This window comes from Lissotriton helveticus, chromosome 2_1 (genome assembly GCF_964261635.1).
Source record: "Lissotriton helveticus chromosome 2_1, aLisHel1.1, whole genome shotgun sequence".
Lineage (NCBI taxonomy): Eukaryota > Metazoa > Chordata > Amphibia > Caudata > Salamandridae > Lissotriton > Lissotriton helveticus.
The window spans coordinates 697930341-697947498 of NC_136059.1; the positions used below are offsets into that span (position 1 = coordinate 697930341).

The 17158-nt window shown below is 46.2% G+C and overlaps 1 protein-coding gene across 1 annotated transcript in view; it reads right to left on the reverse strand.

The window, feature by feature from the left end:
- The window catches only part of ELL2 (elongation factor for RNA polymerase II 2), a 291164-nt gene that overhangs the window by 146563 nt on the left and 127443 nt on the right, over positions 1–17158 (reverse strand). Inside the window, exon 4 of the mRNA XM_078675403.1 lies at positions 1612–1775. Within this exon, the coding sequence (XP_078531529.1) occupies positions 1612–1775 (164 nt within the window). The remainder of the gene's footprint in view (positions 1–1611; positions 1776–17158) is intronic.

A 17158-nucleotide genomic window follows, 5' to 3' on the forward strand; every position in this document is an offset into this window, starting at 1 on the left:
CATTTTAGAACTTTTGCAGTAAGTTTTGTAAAACGTAAACTGCACTCGAGAAATATCCTGCATCTCAGAAATTAAATAGTAGTCAAGAGATGTGATGCTCAACAGTTAAAATGTCCCTGTAAGTGACGAACACACTCTGGAGTTTGAAACGCTTTCAGCGCCACATTGCACATGTGCAGCAGAGTCTCCAGCTATACCTTTGGAACCCAAATCTTCATGCATAATAGATGTGTGCTGCAGTAACCTTGTGCACAGAAAGTGGCTCTTCAGGTTACACGGGACTGCAGCTACCCAGTGCCTGAAACGTAGCAAAGATGGTGAGGGGGGGCTGAGTGGGCCTGGGGAGCGATGAAGTGAAGTGTAAGTGGGAGGGAGGGAGGCTACAGCAAGTTAACACTTGCAGTGGAAATTAAGGGAACTTACCAAGCAGGCTACATCTGGATTTAATAATCAGTCCTGTATGATCGTTTAAGACAGTGCTGTTTTAAGAGGATGGGGTGACTGCGTGTGCAGAGCTCATTGCTTCAATGAGAGAATACCAGTCGATGTTTTAAAGATAAATATAAATAGAGATTCCATTCTGAAATACCACAGTCAAATAGGTCTTATGGGGAGAATTATAAACAGTTGTTTTAGAGAATATGAAAATCTACATGTTTTTACTTTTCAGTTCTACTTTGTGTGCCAACAGAAATGAATTCCTCTAAATTTACCATCTCCGCGTACAATTCATGTTTAGTGTAATAAAATGGAAAAATATACGCATTCTCTAGGATTTTACACAAACTATACAGCCTTCATGTGCAAGCCTCATACAACTGATGGAGTACTCTGGTGAGTAGAACAGGCAGGTGACATGTATACAAACTCAAGAAATGTGGGCACCATACGTTGTATGAGACCTGCTCAAAGAAAGCCATCAACAGTCACACCAAGCTTACCCCAACAAATGCATGCCAAGACGTAACTTCCAAAAACACAGCATTCAACACTAGACTTACCAAAGTGGCTAGCTATCCATTAGACAGACGTTGTACAAAAAGGCAGTCGAGACACAGACACACAGAGATTATCTCTTCCCCCAATCATATCTCTTCTACTCCTCCACACCCCCGGTGCTCACAGGGATTATCCTCAGGGCATTTTTAACAGGTGTTGATTCTATGTCAATTCACAACATGGTGTGTTTTGCAAAGCACTTGGAAGTAAGGGACGGTTTAGCTATATAATACCGGAAAATAAGAAAATACAGACTTGAAAATTGATGAGCACAGCGAAGGGAACACTACTGGGATGGGCTGTAGTTGTTCCAGGGACAAGGGCAGCAGCATTAGTTGCAATTCGAGAGTGATTATATTACATATTTTTATGAGAAACGAACTTGCACTTATTACCAGATTGAAGTGAAAGAATTCTGGCGGTAATTTATAATCTTATGATGACCTTGAACTACTTGACAAAAATGGAAACTCCCGTCTTCTAAATCCTCGCCGAAATACTCGGCAAAACCACGACTAGTGAGGCTTTCGATCACAGCTCATTGATAAACATATAATTAAAGACATTCAAAAAATATACAACATTAGCATAAAATGGCACAAGTATCCATACCTATAGAGGGCCCGCCCGGCTTGATAACTTTCGTGCTTCTGCTGCGGGAGTCTTCGTCCGCCTGGGTCACACGCTCTCTCGTGATCTGATAGGAGTCGTTCGTGGCACATACGGTGATTTTGTCCTGTATGAATCCCAGGCAGTTTAGCTGGGATGTCCCAGAACTGCAACAATAGAGCAAGTTAATAGTTTAACAAACGCGAATCTTAAATAAGCACGGTTCAGCAAAAACTCCAAGGCTGAGAAGGCTCTTGCCCCTACCTTTACAGAACAGTTGAAGGGGACAGAGTTTTCTCTGAAGATAAATAAAGCAGTCCCACAATCACACCTCGCCAACTACTCTTAAATTACAACACCGCAAATTCTGAAAATCTTTCAAAGCTATGGAATCATAGCATTTATGTCACTCACCACCATAAACCTACTTAAACTGGTCATCTAGAATTCTGAAATAAAAAAGTAGTTAAAACAGGACTTTCTGGTTGTATGCCTGAATGCTTAATGGAATATGCCACTCTTCAGTCAATGCTCTCAGCCAGCATCTGGTTCACTCCAGTATAACAAGCATCGACCAAGCCAATAACAATAACGTATTGTATGGTGAAAAAGTTTTAAACGAAGCCTGGGTGGTTCCAGAACATCACAAGCTTAACTGGCATACAAACCAGGCACGGCAAAAGTCACTTTCAGAATAGAACGCAGCAGTCAGTGCAAGCTTCCTTCACATTCAGCAGGGTCACAGCGGGGGGAGCAGGGGGCAGTGCAAGCTTCCCTCATGCTTGAGCATTTTCGAATGGTGATATTGGGGGATAAGCAGGAATACAATACTGGGGGAGCAGAGAAAGACGAGCCAGCAGGAAAGGGAGAACGTGTTAACACCGAGAGTGCACAAGACCTTACCTGGAGCAGGATCACCAATCCTACAACTTCCATCTGTAATGTATGTTACATTTTCAATGCCTTAGAGTTTCGGTGCAATTTTATGAGGCCATATCTGGAGTATCCCAGCCCAATTCACAGGGCACTTTTAGCACGTCTGACCCAATTTAAAAGGGAGAGAGGAAAGAAGTCTGGCTACCCGTTAACTACAAATGCCTGGTAGCAATCCACAGGGATTGCTATAGAATACATCCATGCTCAAATGTTCCTTCACTACCCACCCTCTGTTCTAAATAATTTGAACACACCATCCGGTCCCATTATTGCTTGTCTTCATTTTACTGTGGCAACAAACTAATGTAATGCTTTACATACTTTCATACTTTACACATAGTGTAATTGAATAAATCCTAAACATAAAAAAATGTCCTCTCAATATACTTGTATACTCCTAAAATCAATACAAGTGTGGGATACAAAGTATTTTCTAAGAATGCAGTCTGCTCCTTTTAGGTACTTTAGGTAGTTCATTTAACAATCTCGGATTACAAAAAAATCAAATAAAAATCACTATACAGACCAAGCACCAAACCTTTTTATATCGCATCAGCACCAAATAAAAGGGCCATCAATGTGTCACATAGGACGTCATTTACACCAGCCTAAAGGTGTATTTTTGACAGCATGAATAATATCTGTGCCTTGTACCAACTCGACTTATAATAAATGGCAACAGAAAGGGACTTTACAAAAGCTACTAAAGGGTACATACCTTAATATTTATTGAGAAAAGAGGAGGGTTATCTTCAGCAGAACAATTTGTAGGTGGAATTCATGATTCTTTAGCATTTGGATTTAAGGGTGCCAAGAGGAACCAGACAGAAGATAACCTTTCCCTATGCACAAACTATACTATTCACTCAGACTTTCCGGGGGCTTCAGTAAGAATAATCACATTTATGACCTTTAAACAAGACACAAAGATATCAGATCTGCTTGGTGACTGGAGAGCCCAAGACCCACCTCCAATTAAAACAATGAGTGGTAACCAGAACCTTTTATCGAAGCTGGATGGTCCAACTTGACGAGCTCTAGTAAAAGCAAAACATGTGCCAGAGGCTTTATCAATTCGATGTTAACTTGTATGGTATTTTACCTTTTCAAATCGGTTATACTGCATCTGGAATAGAAAATAGCTAGCCATTTTTCAGCTCAGCGTAGATGGAACTAGCAAATCCTATGCTTAAAAGCTCTGCTAGAAAAATCAACCTTTGAGGTGAGAACGTTTTAGAGTACTGGTTATATCAGAGTGCACTAAAAAACAGGAGCTGTTCAACAAAAATTTGGGAACTGCCCAGGGTTTTTGCATAACATGTCCATTAAGCAGGTTTATATTGTGAGCACATAACGATTGTAACTACACACTGCCACACATGGAACTCAGTACCATGTTTTGGTTGCAGGAGAATTCTTACGTACTATTGAGCTGTTACTTCTATACTCTAAAACATCACCATAAGAGCTTCTGCTATGATAGTTTATGCGGAGCTTGACTTTACCCAACCTGGACTAAATCAAACCACGTTTCTAGCTTTAATTATCCATTAGTTTGGGAGGGGTTTCCCGCTTAAAAATTAGGAATTTCCTGTCAGAAGACAAATTAAAGTTTGTGAAATGGAAACCGTAATGACCTTCCAAGACCAGAAAAGGCAAGTAGATATGGCAGATGAAGGAACAAACGACGTACAAAAGGTACCTTCATGGCAAATTAGAATCAAGTGATATTGATTCTATCCAGGAAACACAATTGTCGATCCAATGTAAAACACCTACTCTAGAGAAAGAATGTATAAACTTGCCCTGTACCCATTATAGCCTATCCATACTGAGGGCACTCCATGCTCATGCACCCAAATTTAATAACACATGTATTTAGTGTGGGCATCTATATTTTGGAGTGGTCTGCAAAATGCATTGAAGCAATATTTAAATCCATCCGAACGCCAATAGGACTTCAGAAGCATTTCTTGGAACAGGGTTGGAGAACAAACAGATGAAACAGCCTCAAAGTAGCAAAGAACGATGGATTTAACCAAGATGTCTTGACTGGGGGTGAATGTTTGATTTGTTCCGCATGTCGTCCATTATTTGTATCTCTTTTGCTCAAATGATTTTTAGGCAGTCTCTGGTGAGGGACTTCACCTTGAACCCCAATGGCATGCTCTTAGAAATCAGGAGGACCTGCTGAGGAGTCAACTCGCTTTTCGAAGGACATGTGCATTCAGACAAGAGAACGGATGCTTAAAATAAAGAATGCATTGACTAATACCAGAAATGAACAAGAATGGAAGCTCTGACAAACTAGATTCACAAAAGCACAGTACAGAAGATGCTCTTCTGCTTCACTCATTTACAGTATGAAGAAGCCAATCACGAAGAACGACCTCTTGTGAACTAAGGAGGATAGGCCACAGCAACTCCAAAAAATATAGAAAAGCACAAATTACTTGCCTTTTGTAACATTTTCTGGTGGATACGCCAACCGCAGATTCCTAACCCTGGAATACGGTCAAGGTGCCAGACAATCTGGAAAAAGTTTCTCCACAGAAGCGCTGCAGTGGGCTGCTAGGTGGTGAACGCGAGATCCATGCTGACGTCACCCCGCCCTAGAAGTAACGGAGTGAAGCCACCCTGCACGCTGAGAGCAATTTTTCTTTTCCTTTTGTGCAGCCTCAGATACAAAACATGAAAAACTGTAGCTGACAGCAGTCAGAATACTAACTAGGGACCAGTTTAGATGTAAATGGCCACACCACAGAATGTGGGGGTAGAAAGGCAATGAAGAACCGGAGGCGAGATAGAGGACCGAAAGAAGGGTTATTAAAGTTGGGTAACTTGTTTTTCAGACGAATACTTCTAGCTGCTGATTCCTCGCCTTCGAATAGATACCAAAGCAGTGACGCCCCAGGTAGAGGAGCTGTGAAGTGGACTCAGACCAAAAAGACCTCTATGACCGCGCATGCAGATCGCCCTTTCCACTAGAACTAGCTGTCAAGGCTGTAGTGGTTCGTGAATATGTGCACTGATGCTCTTGTCACAGCCTGCTACATGTTAAGGACAAGCACTCCACGGGTCAATGCAGAGGTAGCAGCCTGAGCCTTGAAAAGTATCCTGCAGACAGAACTGCAAATACGATCTGTAGTTTCTCATTGGCCTGTGTAGAAATCCATTGTTCATGAAAATATTTCCAGTATAAGGTATGAGTTCAACCCGTATGCCAAAGGTTTTCTGGGTAATTATAACTATTAAAACTAGTGGTTTGCCAAGGACTCCTTGATTTGCTACTCCAATGCGGATTTGGTACCACCCAACAATAGACAGATCCGGGTAATAAGAAGAGAAAAGCATCGATATTTTAGGCAGCAAATAAATTACTGAAACAAGTATGAGCTAACCTCCGCTAATAAACTATCCTATTTAATTACAGACAATTCATAAAAAACATCAGCAGAAGGGCAAAATCGCACAGATAAGAATACAAATATAGTTTCATGTGTATCTGAACAATACACAAACAAAAGGCAATGGTTCAATACATTGAGCTGCATAGATATATATTCATAACAGCTCACAGGTCAGTCCAAAAAAGGATACATGGGGACCAGTCTGTAAGTGGCAAAGTCGACGACTATTCGACCTCAGTAGTGTCTTTGAAGTCATCAGGACAGAAACAATGAAAGGCACATAACTTGGTCACAGCGAGTGGCCCAATGAATTTAAGAAGCACGTGTTGAAGATCCAATGACGTACTGTGAAAAGGACTAATCGGAAATCTATACCAAAGAGATTGATACCAATTATAAAGTTAAGGTGCTTACACGAATGAGGATTTACAGTGAGGGGAAGCGAAGGACACACTTAGGGCACCAGAGCACTGGAACGGTCCCTTTGCGGTGGAAACAAGCCCTGATATTGCCTCTTTTTAAAAAAAACAACCTTGACCCCAAAGTCCACGCAAATTACAGACCTATCTCGCTCTTGCCCGCCCTAGCGAAAGTGGTTGAGAAGCATGTGCATCTCACTCTTGCCAATTTTCTTGAATCCAACAATATCTTTCACCCATCACAGTCCGGGTTTCGATCTAACATGAGCACCGAGACCGCGTTGCTCGAAGTCACTGAGGCCTTAAGAGAAACTTTGGACGCTGGGGGAAGAGCCATGTTGGTGATGCTTGACCTATCGGCGGCCATGACCCCCATGACCGTCTCTTTTCTAGACTCTGCGAGATCGGTCTAAGGGGGTCGGTGTTCAGCTGGTTTAAATCTTTCCCTGCCGATCGCCAACAAACGGTCTGGGCTCCCCCTTTCTCTGCCAGGATGCCGCCATTGGAAGTGGGAGTGCCTCAGGGCTCTATATTAAGCCCTATGTTTTTTAACATCTATATGTCCCCACTGGCGGCTCTGGCAGAGGCTCTCGGAGCTCAGATCGTGTCGTACGCTGATGATACCCAGCTCCTTTTCACGTGCGACAAGGGCTCGGACTTTAATGGTAAGAACATCAGAGATTGCCTTAAGGCAGTTTTCGGCTGGTTTCAGCTGAACTGCCTCAAGTGCAATTCTGATAAGTCGGAAGTACTTTTTTTTGGCTGCCCCCCTGATCCCAGATGGAAGGCCTGGTGGCCTCCCGCCATGTTTCCCCCAGCCAGGGACTCTGTTGTCGCCAAACATCTCGGGATTCATATTGATAATGGCCTCTCTTTCAAATCCCAGATATCGGGCCTGGTGGGCAAATGTTTTGCCATCTTAAAGATGATTCAGAAATTTGTGCACCATCTATCAGCTGACCACAGAAGAGTTACGGTACAGGCACTGATCGGTGCTCGCCTAGATTATGCGAATGTACTTTATCTGGGCCTCCCCGATTTCCTCCTATCTCGCCTACAAGTTATTCAAAACTCGGCAGCACGTGCCATTTTTGGTCTGACCAGGAGGGCTAGTGCCAGTGCTCTTCTCACCACTCTTCACTGGCTCCCGATAAAAAAACGGATTATCTTTAAAACAATGACGTTGGCTTTCAAGGCACTGCACGGCCTGGGAGCCTCATATCTTTGGAGGCAGGTGAACTTCTACTTGCCTTCCAGATCACTCAGATCGGCCACCCTGGCCTTGGCCGTGGTTCCTGCCACGAGGCGGGCCAGGTGTGGCGGTCGTTCTTTTAAACTCCTCGCTCCTCAGTTATGGAATGCCCTTCCCGTGTCCCTCAGAACCACGGGCAATTTGCTCGCTTTCAGGAAGAGCTTAAAAACCCTGTTGTTCACTCAATAAAGTTACTCTGCTCTCCCACCCCTCTGTTCAGTGGAGGATCTGAAGCGCCGGGACACTCTTCGGAGTAGCCGAGCGCTATAGAAAACCCCCCATATAACATAACATATCCAGAATAGGTGTACAGCACCTCAAAACGAGATGAGGCTGAAAGTGGGGCAGAGGGCAAAGCATTGGAACGCTTTATAATTTGCCCAAATATAAATAATTCACATAAAAAAACATCTCTTTAAACACTTTGTTGGCTTAATAGGTAGATTCCCAAGCAGGCCAAATCCTGATTTGGCACATTACAGACCTATTTGAGGAACACATATTTCCCGTTAGGCTCATTTGCAAAAGACTAATCTTTTTTTCTCCGAACATTTATATTCATTTTTTGGTGCGATAGGAATGCCAAACAATGAAACCAAACGGGCCCCATTACTACACAAGCCAATTGACCGTCAGACCAATGGAGCCCCCATCCTTGCCGTGCATAACCCCCAATAGCATACAGTACAATAAAACAAAAAGAAAAAACACTCAAACCGCACACGGCTCGTAATAATCCAAACACAACTCCTGCTGTGCCACCAATCTTACTCGCCCATCCCCGTCCATGACAATCAAGTAGCAAACGCCCTGCCCTCAGCCTCCATGGACCACTCTTGTGGGGGGAGTGGCTCCAACTGAAGCCCACGAAAGGCTGCCCATCCCTCCCACACTGTCTAACATTGCCTGGGGCAATACTTGGCTATGTAAATTGGGAGTTCCAATCCCATACTGTGATCCAAGTCACCCCCGCCCCCTCCAAATTTCCAGGGAGGGGCCCGGGCATCCTTTCATGACTTCGTAATGTCCCCCTTGGCAATAACCAGGCCCAACCACAGCAGGGCCCATGTGTTTTGGTTACAGTCTACTCCCCTCTGATGTGCAGCAAAGCCTCAGTAGGGTCAGTCCCAGGACACCTTCCAAGCAGCCACGCACACCTCCTCCCCAAATAGGTGCTGGAATGCCGCAGGTCCAAACTGTGTCGAAAATCTCCCATTTACACGCAGCAGCGCAAGCAGCTGGCACTCAATCTGCTCCCTCCTCCATAGTCTCCCTCAAAGTAGAGCCAGTGTATATAACACAGCTGTATCAAGCGACACTGGGAGGCGATGGTAGCCTCACGTGGAGAGGCAAGCACCTCCCTTCAGTCATCATCAGCAAGGAGCCCAAACACGAGCTCATGCCTTCTACAGTGGCCCCAAGGGTGTCTGGGGTGTTGCCATCGGCTACCTCTGTATGTTAGGAATTTTATGTTCAGCGGTGTCCATCAGACGCAACTTGCCCTCCAGGGGGCTGAACTCTAGGACCTCAGCCAGATGCCCGACGTGGGGTGTAAAGGTATGACGAAATTACAAATAATTTAAAAAATTGGGCCCGGTGTAGCCTAAACTCCTCCCGAAGAGCAGTAAAGGGTTTAAGTGAACCATGCTGGAATACACCACTAAGCCGCGAGAGAACAATGAGGTCCTAGAAGCAAAATCCCAGCAGCTCAGCCGTCTGGCGCAAAGCCATGCCCACCCACAGAGGAATTTCTATGGTAACTCTTCCCATCCAGCCCTGAGAGGCCACCACCTCCTTACAGACCTTAAGGACAACACCCGTTGCTGGAGGGAACAGTGAAGGAGATGCCCCCACATACAGTAAATGCTGGAGGGGTATTCCCCAAGCACCCACCCCTCTGACACGTATGCTGGGTCTCTGTAACCCCAGGACCACAAGTCACTCAGGACAGCTAGCTGGGCAGCTTTGTAATAGGATCACACGTCTGGTGTGGCAATGCCACCATCGTAGGTTGACGTGCAGCATCAGAGGTAAGCCCTGAATCTACAGAAAACCCAGTGGAAGAGTGCATGTGCACGAAGAGGGATGCTGGGACTGGGAACATGAAGTTTTGCAGTTGGCAGAGCAAATGGGGAGAGCTATCATCTCAAAGATAGCCAATCCCCCCCCCCCCCCCCCCCCCCAAGAGGAAAAGAGCCCCAGAACTTCAAGTCAGCAGTCAGTCTGCCCAGCTCAGGCTGGATGTTTTGCTCCAAATGCCCAATCTGCATCTGAAGTGATGTAGCACCCCCCCCAAGTAGGGGAACCCCTGCAGGAGAATCTGGGGATCCGCCTCTAAAAGATGAACATCCATCAGGAACATGGGAGCGTCGTAAGCATACAATGCAATCCTTCCCTCTACACCAGACTCTATCTCCCCCCCCCTCGAACCCCCTCAACAGCGCATCCACCCTGGCCAACTTCTCCAAGGGCTCAAAAACCAGCGCGAAGAAGAGCAGTGAGAGAGAACACCCCCTGCCCCCCCCCCCAACGGGGTACCTTGCTCAACATGAAAAGAAGCAGACTATGCCATCCCCACCCATGCCTGAGCAAATAAGTCTGTATATAGGAGCTTCACGCAGCTGATATACAGGGGTCCAAGATTCATTTTAGCCAAGAGATAGAACAAGTACGACCACCCGACCGAGTGTAAGGCGTTGTGGAAGTCTACCTGAATCAGTGCACTTAACATGGTAGTACCTTGAAAGGGCTAATGCATTACTCACCCTACAGATGTTATGGCTCGTAGACCTGCCTGGCATAAAACCAAACTGAAGCACAACAAAGAACCTTCGTGTCTAGAACATTAACAAAAAAGAAGGAAGACAACATCAAATATAAACCCCTGGGGATATCCGTTTATTAGTCAGAATTCTTCACCCACCAAAGGTGGCATGCTTCATCATTGGGATTCTACTTGTGACGGGAAAACCTAATCCCGCCACAGACTACAACCCCCTCTCTGAGAGGGAGGAGCTCAGGCATATTTTATTCCTAGTCTTGGATGTACTAAATCCAACAATGATGGTAGGTAGATGGGGTGAGGTGCGCAGCGCAAAAAACTAAAATAGTGCGGAAGAAAACAAGTTACTTACCTGTAACTTTGGTTCCCCAGTATTGGTAGCTTTCATAGATTCCCATGCTTTTGTATCATTCCCCGTCGTCGGAATGGGAGTCTCGGTAACAAAATAACATAGCAGTAGGTACAAAAGAGAAAGAAAAGGGCCTAGGCCTCATTCCCTTTTGTAGCATATCCACCTCTTTTTGTAAAAGAGACCAAACTAGGCATCAGCCAATCAGAAGAGCCTCACCCCATAGAACCCTCCTGAAGGAACCTCAGAGCCTCAGATTTTCGTAGCCGTTGTGTAACAGTCACCATATCTGCTGAAGGCTGAGCTTTCCTCGGGGAGGTGGGTGGGCACATGGGAATCTATGAAAGTTGTTTTCTTGCCCCAGTATTGGAACTTTCATAGATTCCCATGCTTTTGTATCAGAGTAGCAAGCAGTCGGCAATAAAAAATACATTTTGTGGCATAAATATACATTGCAATAGCCATCAATACATGAAGATACAAAATGTGCAGAATAAAGGAAGGTGGGATAGAAAGGAAAGCTCACCAATTAGTGGAAGAGGTTCCTCAGGACCGCTTGGCCCAAGGCCGTGTCCTCCTGTTGCAAGGATTCCAAGCAGTAATGCTTTGTAGAGGTGTGCACGCTGCTCTAAGTCGCAGCTCTGCAAATGTCTTTGATGTGCACTCCCGCAAAGAGCTGTTGAAGAAGCCACTGATCTTGTGGAATGGGCTCTAACTATGCTGGTCAGTGGCTTATCGGCTGCAGTATGGCAATGTAGAATGGCCCTTGTAATCCACCTCGCAATACCCTGTTTTGATAGGGGGAGGCCTTTGCAAGGACCACCAAAAGCAATGAACAATTGGGAGGATTTACGGAATCACTTGGTGCGATCTAAATAAAATGTTAAGCACCGTTGTACATCCAGAGAATGTAGTGACCTCTCAGCTGGTGTAGTAGGGTGAGGAAAGAAAGCTTTAAGAATAACCGGCTCGGATGTATGACATTACAACGCATGCTTTTACATCGCATGCCTTTACAACGCAAGTATTACAACGCAGTCCATTACAACGCATAGTGCTTTGGGGTGCTGGATAGTGAATAGTTTAATTTACTATTACAACTCCAGTCCCCGTGGACACTAGGGAAGGTTATTGGATAGTAAATTAACCTATTCCCTATCCTAGAGCGCCCCCCAGAGCAATGCGTTGTAATAGTTTGCGTTGTAATGGTTGCATTGTAAAGGCTCTGCGATGTAAAAGTTGCGTTGTAAAGGTTGTTTACCAACCGGCTCATTTAAGTGGAAGTCCGAGGGCACTTTGGGTATGAACTTTGGGTTAGTTCTCAAGATTACTGTATTCCTTTTTAATTGGAGAAACGGCTCTTGGATTGTGAGAGCCTGCAACTCCCCAATGCGTCTTGCTGATGTGAGGGCAAGAAGGAGTGCCAATTTCCATGAAAGAAATGTAATGTCTGATCGATGTATTGGTTCAAATGGGCCCTTCATGAGCACTGTGAGGAACAAATTCAATTGCCAAGTTGAGGCGAAGGCCTCACCGGGGGATAGACCCAGACAATCCTTTGAGAAACTGTTTAACTATCCTGGAAGACCAAAGAGAAGGTCCAGACTCAGAACGTCTGTACCTAGAAATCGCTGCCAAATGAACTAGTATGGATGAATGGGCCAGCCCAGTCTTAGCCAAGGACAAAAGATAAGGTAGAAGTAGATGAGGTTCTGAAGAAAAAGGGTCAACACCCTCTTTTCTGCACCAAATGCAAAATCTCTTCCATTTGAGACGGTAAGTCTTGTTTGTGGAAGGGGCTCTAGCCTGGGAGAGAACTTCTTTTTATTTCATTAGAGATGGGAAGATTCATAAATTCTCGCTGTTCAGGAGCCATGCTGTCAGGTGCAATGACTATGGATCCGGATGCCAAATTTGCCCTTCGGACATTGTGAGAAGGACTGGAATGGTTCGCAAGGTAAGAGGAGGAGCCAGCGACAACAGATGGAGGTCCGTGAACCAGAACTGTCTTGGCCAAGCAGGGGCTATCAAGATCATCTTGCATGGTTCTACCTTGATCTTCCTGATAAGCCTCGGGATCAGTGGAATGGGAGGAAAGGTTTAGAAAAATGTCTTTGACCAGGCTATCGAAAGTGAATTCCCCAACGATCCTCGGTGGTGAAGCCTGCTTGCATAAGACTGGCATTTCTTGTTGGTCGGTGTGGCAAATAGATCTATTGCAGGTTTGCCCCACTGTTGAAAGACCTCCTCCAGAACCCGCTGGTTCAGTTCCCACTCGTGACTGATCGAGGATAATCTGCTTAGTCTGTCGGCATTCTCGTTTAAAATCCCTGGCAGGTGTTCTGCCTGTAGTGACATCCCGTGAAGGATCGCCCATTCCCAGATTTCTTGAGCTTCCTGAGACAACGGGGGAGACCTGGCTTCCCCTTCTTTGTTTGTAATGCATGGCCGTGGTGTTGTCCGTCCGGATGAGAAACTTTGAACCTCTTAGGCTAGGGAGAAAAGCTTGAAGAGCCAGTTTGATTGCTCTGAGTTCCAAGAGATGGATGTGGAGCCGACGGTTCTGAGGAGACCAATGTCCTGCAGTACTGCTCCCCAACCATCCAACGACGCATCCGTCGTCACCACCTGAGGAGACAGATCGCTTACGAAGGATAGACCTTGGGACAAGTTTTCCTGCTTTGTCCACCACAAGGCCGCTTTTTTCATTGCCGAGGTGAAGGTCATCTGGTCGTCGAACGACCCGTGAATCTGTTTCCATTGGATGTCAGTTGCTCCTGAAGAGGACGCATCCTCAATCTGGAGTGTGGAATTAGAGGAATGCATGAAGAAATAACCCCCATAAGAGATTTGTAGCGGCCTACTGAAAGACACCGTCTTCTTTGTAAGTCCAGCGCCATGGTCTGCAGTTTTTCCTGCCTCTCTGGGAAAGTTTTCTTGAGATTCTAGTTCAAGATGGCTCCCAGGAAGCGTGCTGTCCTGGACGGGACCAGAGATGACTTCTCTTTGTTTAAAGTGAGACCTAAGTTCAGAAACAGGTTTGTACATGTGTCTACCGCTTCCCTTGCTGCCTCCCTGGACGGAGCCTTCAGCAACCAATCGCCCAGGTAAGGGAAGACCTGAAAGGGATTCCTCCGTAGAAACGCTGCTACTGGTGCCAGCACCTTTGTGAAGATCCTCGGGGCTGAGCGAAGACCAAAGGGTAAAACCCTGAATTGAAAGTGGCTCTTGGCTACTGTAAATCGTAGAAACGCATCTTCGAGATAGAGCGTGGCCATGAAATACCCTGGATTGATGAGACGTAGACTGTCTTGAAGAGAGACCATCCGGAAAGACAGGGAGATGAGTTGGGTGTTGAGCTCCCCGAGATCTAAAATGGGGCGCCATTTCTCTAGCGTCTTCCTTACCAGGAAGAATCTGGAATAGAATCCTTCTCTTTGGGCGGAGGGGACCGGCTCTATAGCACCCTTCAGGAGCATTTGATGAACTTCGAGCCGCCGATGTTTTGATGGAATGGCAGCAGGGGGCTTGGATGGTGGGATTTGCGTGAATTCCAAAGTATGGCCCTTTCAAATGATATTTAGCACCCAGGGGTCTGATGTTATCTGAAAGTATTGTGACACCCTGCCTCCTATTGATGATCTTGCGGAGGTGGGTACAGTAGGAAGAGCCAGGAGGCCGCTATTGTCTCTTGGACATATCACGTCCTTGGCGAGCCTGCTTCCCTCTGTTATTAGGTCTTGAGAAATTTGAGGACTGGCCTTGCCTTTGCTGACAAGGTTGGCGGCACTGTTGCGAACCTGAGCCATATGATGAGTACCTTTGCTGCTGATAAGAGCCTCTGTAGGTGGTGCTTTTGCCTCTGGAACCTCTAAAAGGAGCTTTACGGTACTGAAGCATACCCAGAGACTTAGCAGTCTCAGTATCCTTTTTAATATCTTGGAGTGTCATCTATTAATTTTCCAAATAATGCATCTCCATCAAAAGGTACATCCAGGATCTTATTCTGGATTTCGGGTCTAAACCAAGTCGCCTTAAGCCATCCCTGGCAACGAAGGACTGCAGCCCCAGCCAAAGAACGAAAAGCTGTTGTGGCAATGTCCATGGGACAGTCTATGACTTCCATTGAAGTGGCCTCCCTTTCTTGCAAAACCTTTTTAGCTTCTGTCTTTGACTCTGGAGGAAGTTGATCCAAGTATGGCGAAACATCACACCATAGTTGGCGATCATATCTGCCCAATATCGCCAAGGCATTTGCTGCCCGCACTAGAAGACTCGCCATTGAAGAGGACCTCTTCCCGGCGTTGTCTAACCTCCTGCCCTCTTTATCTGGAAGAGTTGTCAAAGGAGCTGAGGGGTTGCGTGACTTCCTTCGTGCCGCTTGTGAAATCACCGAATCCGGTCTTGGGTGTCCCGTCAAAGACGCCGGACCACCCTCAGGAGCTTTGTATTTTTTGTCGAGGCGCGGTAGTACAGGGACCACCGTCTCTGGATTCTTCATTGCCTTAAGGCCTTCATCCCAAAGATGCTGGACAATAGGGATGTATCTTGTTGTCTTCTTATAAGGTTCTTTACAATCATAAGAAACATTCTGTGGCAACAGAAGGCATGGATAGTTTGAATCTGCCAGCCGCTCTCTCCATTAGCTTATGAAACCCCCCCCTATATCCACTGGCGGAGAGTCCACCGGATCCGGACATGGAGATGCTGGGTCTGGGATGACATTCATCCCATTCTGTTCCTTGATCCGTCCTGTCATCAAAATGTTGATCCTCATCGGAGGAATCATCATGGGTGTCCAATGGTATTGAAGGCTCCTGTGTAACCGGTGTCTGTGGCTGAGATGACACCTGGGCCGGCAATTCGGGAGCAGCCATTGCTGGAGCCGCAGGGACAGTCATGGCTTGCACGATTGGAACAGCAGCAGGTTGTGAACATCTAGACTTGTAATCCTGCAGCATGTTGTGAAGGTCCTGCAAGAAAGATGATGGTACAGACACCATGTCTTGTCTCGAGTACTGTTGTGGCTGGGCAGAATGTTGATGATAACCACATTCCTGGTTGTACTCTCCATCAGAATCCGTTTCTTGGCATTTAACCAGAAGCTGGGATGGACTGTTAGCATAGCCATACGAGTCCTGATCGTCATCCTCCGATTCATACTCATCCTCTTCTAAAAGTAGAGCTGGAGGCAAGGGGGTAACTCTCCTAGGAGATGTCATGTCCGGTGTAATCCTGGTCATAGAAATCTTAATTCCCTTCTCAGACGATAAAATAGTTGACGATCCCGTCGACACTGGTGCTGATAATACTGCCACAGTCGGCTTAGTCGACGGAATAGGCGTCGTCGACGAAAGAACACTCGACGACGAGATGGGCGTCGTCGATGCAGTCTACGACGAGACCGTCGACGCTCCTACCGTTGTCGTCAATGTTGTCGAAGCCCTCGACGACGACACCGTCGTCGTCACCACCGTCGACGAACACTTAGTCGTTGCTGTAGTCGTCTACATCTTCGTCGACGCTGTCGAAATCTTCGTCGTCGACGCTATTACTGCCATCGACGACGACTCCCTCGTCGACGATCCAGTCGACATAGATTGTCCCATGGACGAGCCCGTCGATGGTACCATTGTAAGCTTAGGCTTCAATTCCTTCGTCGACGGAGCCTTCGTCGACAACGCCTCAGTCGGCGACGTGGAACTTCTGTCAGACTTCCAGAAGACTGAGAAGAGGGTTTTTTGAAGGCTGGATCAGTCTTCATACCCGAAGAAGGCGTAGATGGTCCTAGCCTCTCCTTTTCACCATGGTGAGGAGATTCGACTGGACCTTGGCTTTCAGACTCTCTGGGGGTCTTTTTTGAGGCCTTCCAAGGATGCTCCACAGAAGGAGAAGGGGAACCCTACCCCTTTTGACTGACGTTCTAGTCGATGACGTTGATGAAGAGTCCTCACTGTCACTGGAGACTGTCTTTTCTGGACTTCAACTTCTGGAGCCATGTAAGAAGCCTACCCTCACGATCCCGGAGGGTCTTGGTTGAAAAGGTGAGGCAGATCTTGCATTCCGCAGCCTTATGATCAGGATAGAGGCAGTAGATGCAATCTTTATGCTTATCCTCAACAAATAATCATTTCTTGCCACAGGTGGAACATGGCTTGAAATGGGCCGTCTTTTCCTTATCAGACATCCTGGAAGGGACAGCTAACAATTTTGAAGAGAGATCCTGAAGAAAAACTTCTGAAAGAGTAGAGATTGAGCAGAGCTCAAAGGAGACTCCCTAAGCACAACGTGCAGTAGAAAATCTGAGGCTCTGAGGTTCCTTCAGGAGGGTTCTATGGGGTGAGGCTCTTCTGATTGGCTGATGCTTAGTTTGGTCTCTTTTACAAAAAGAGGCGGATATGC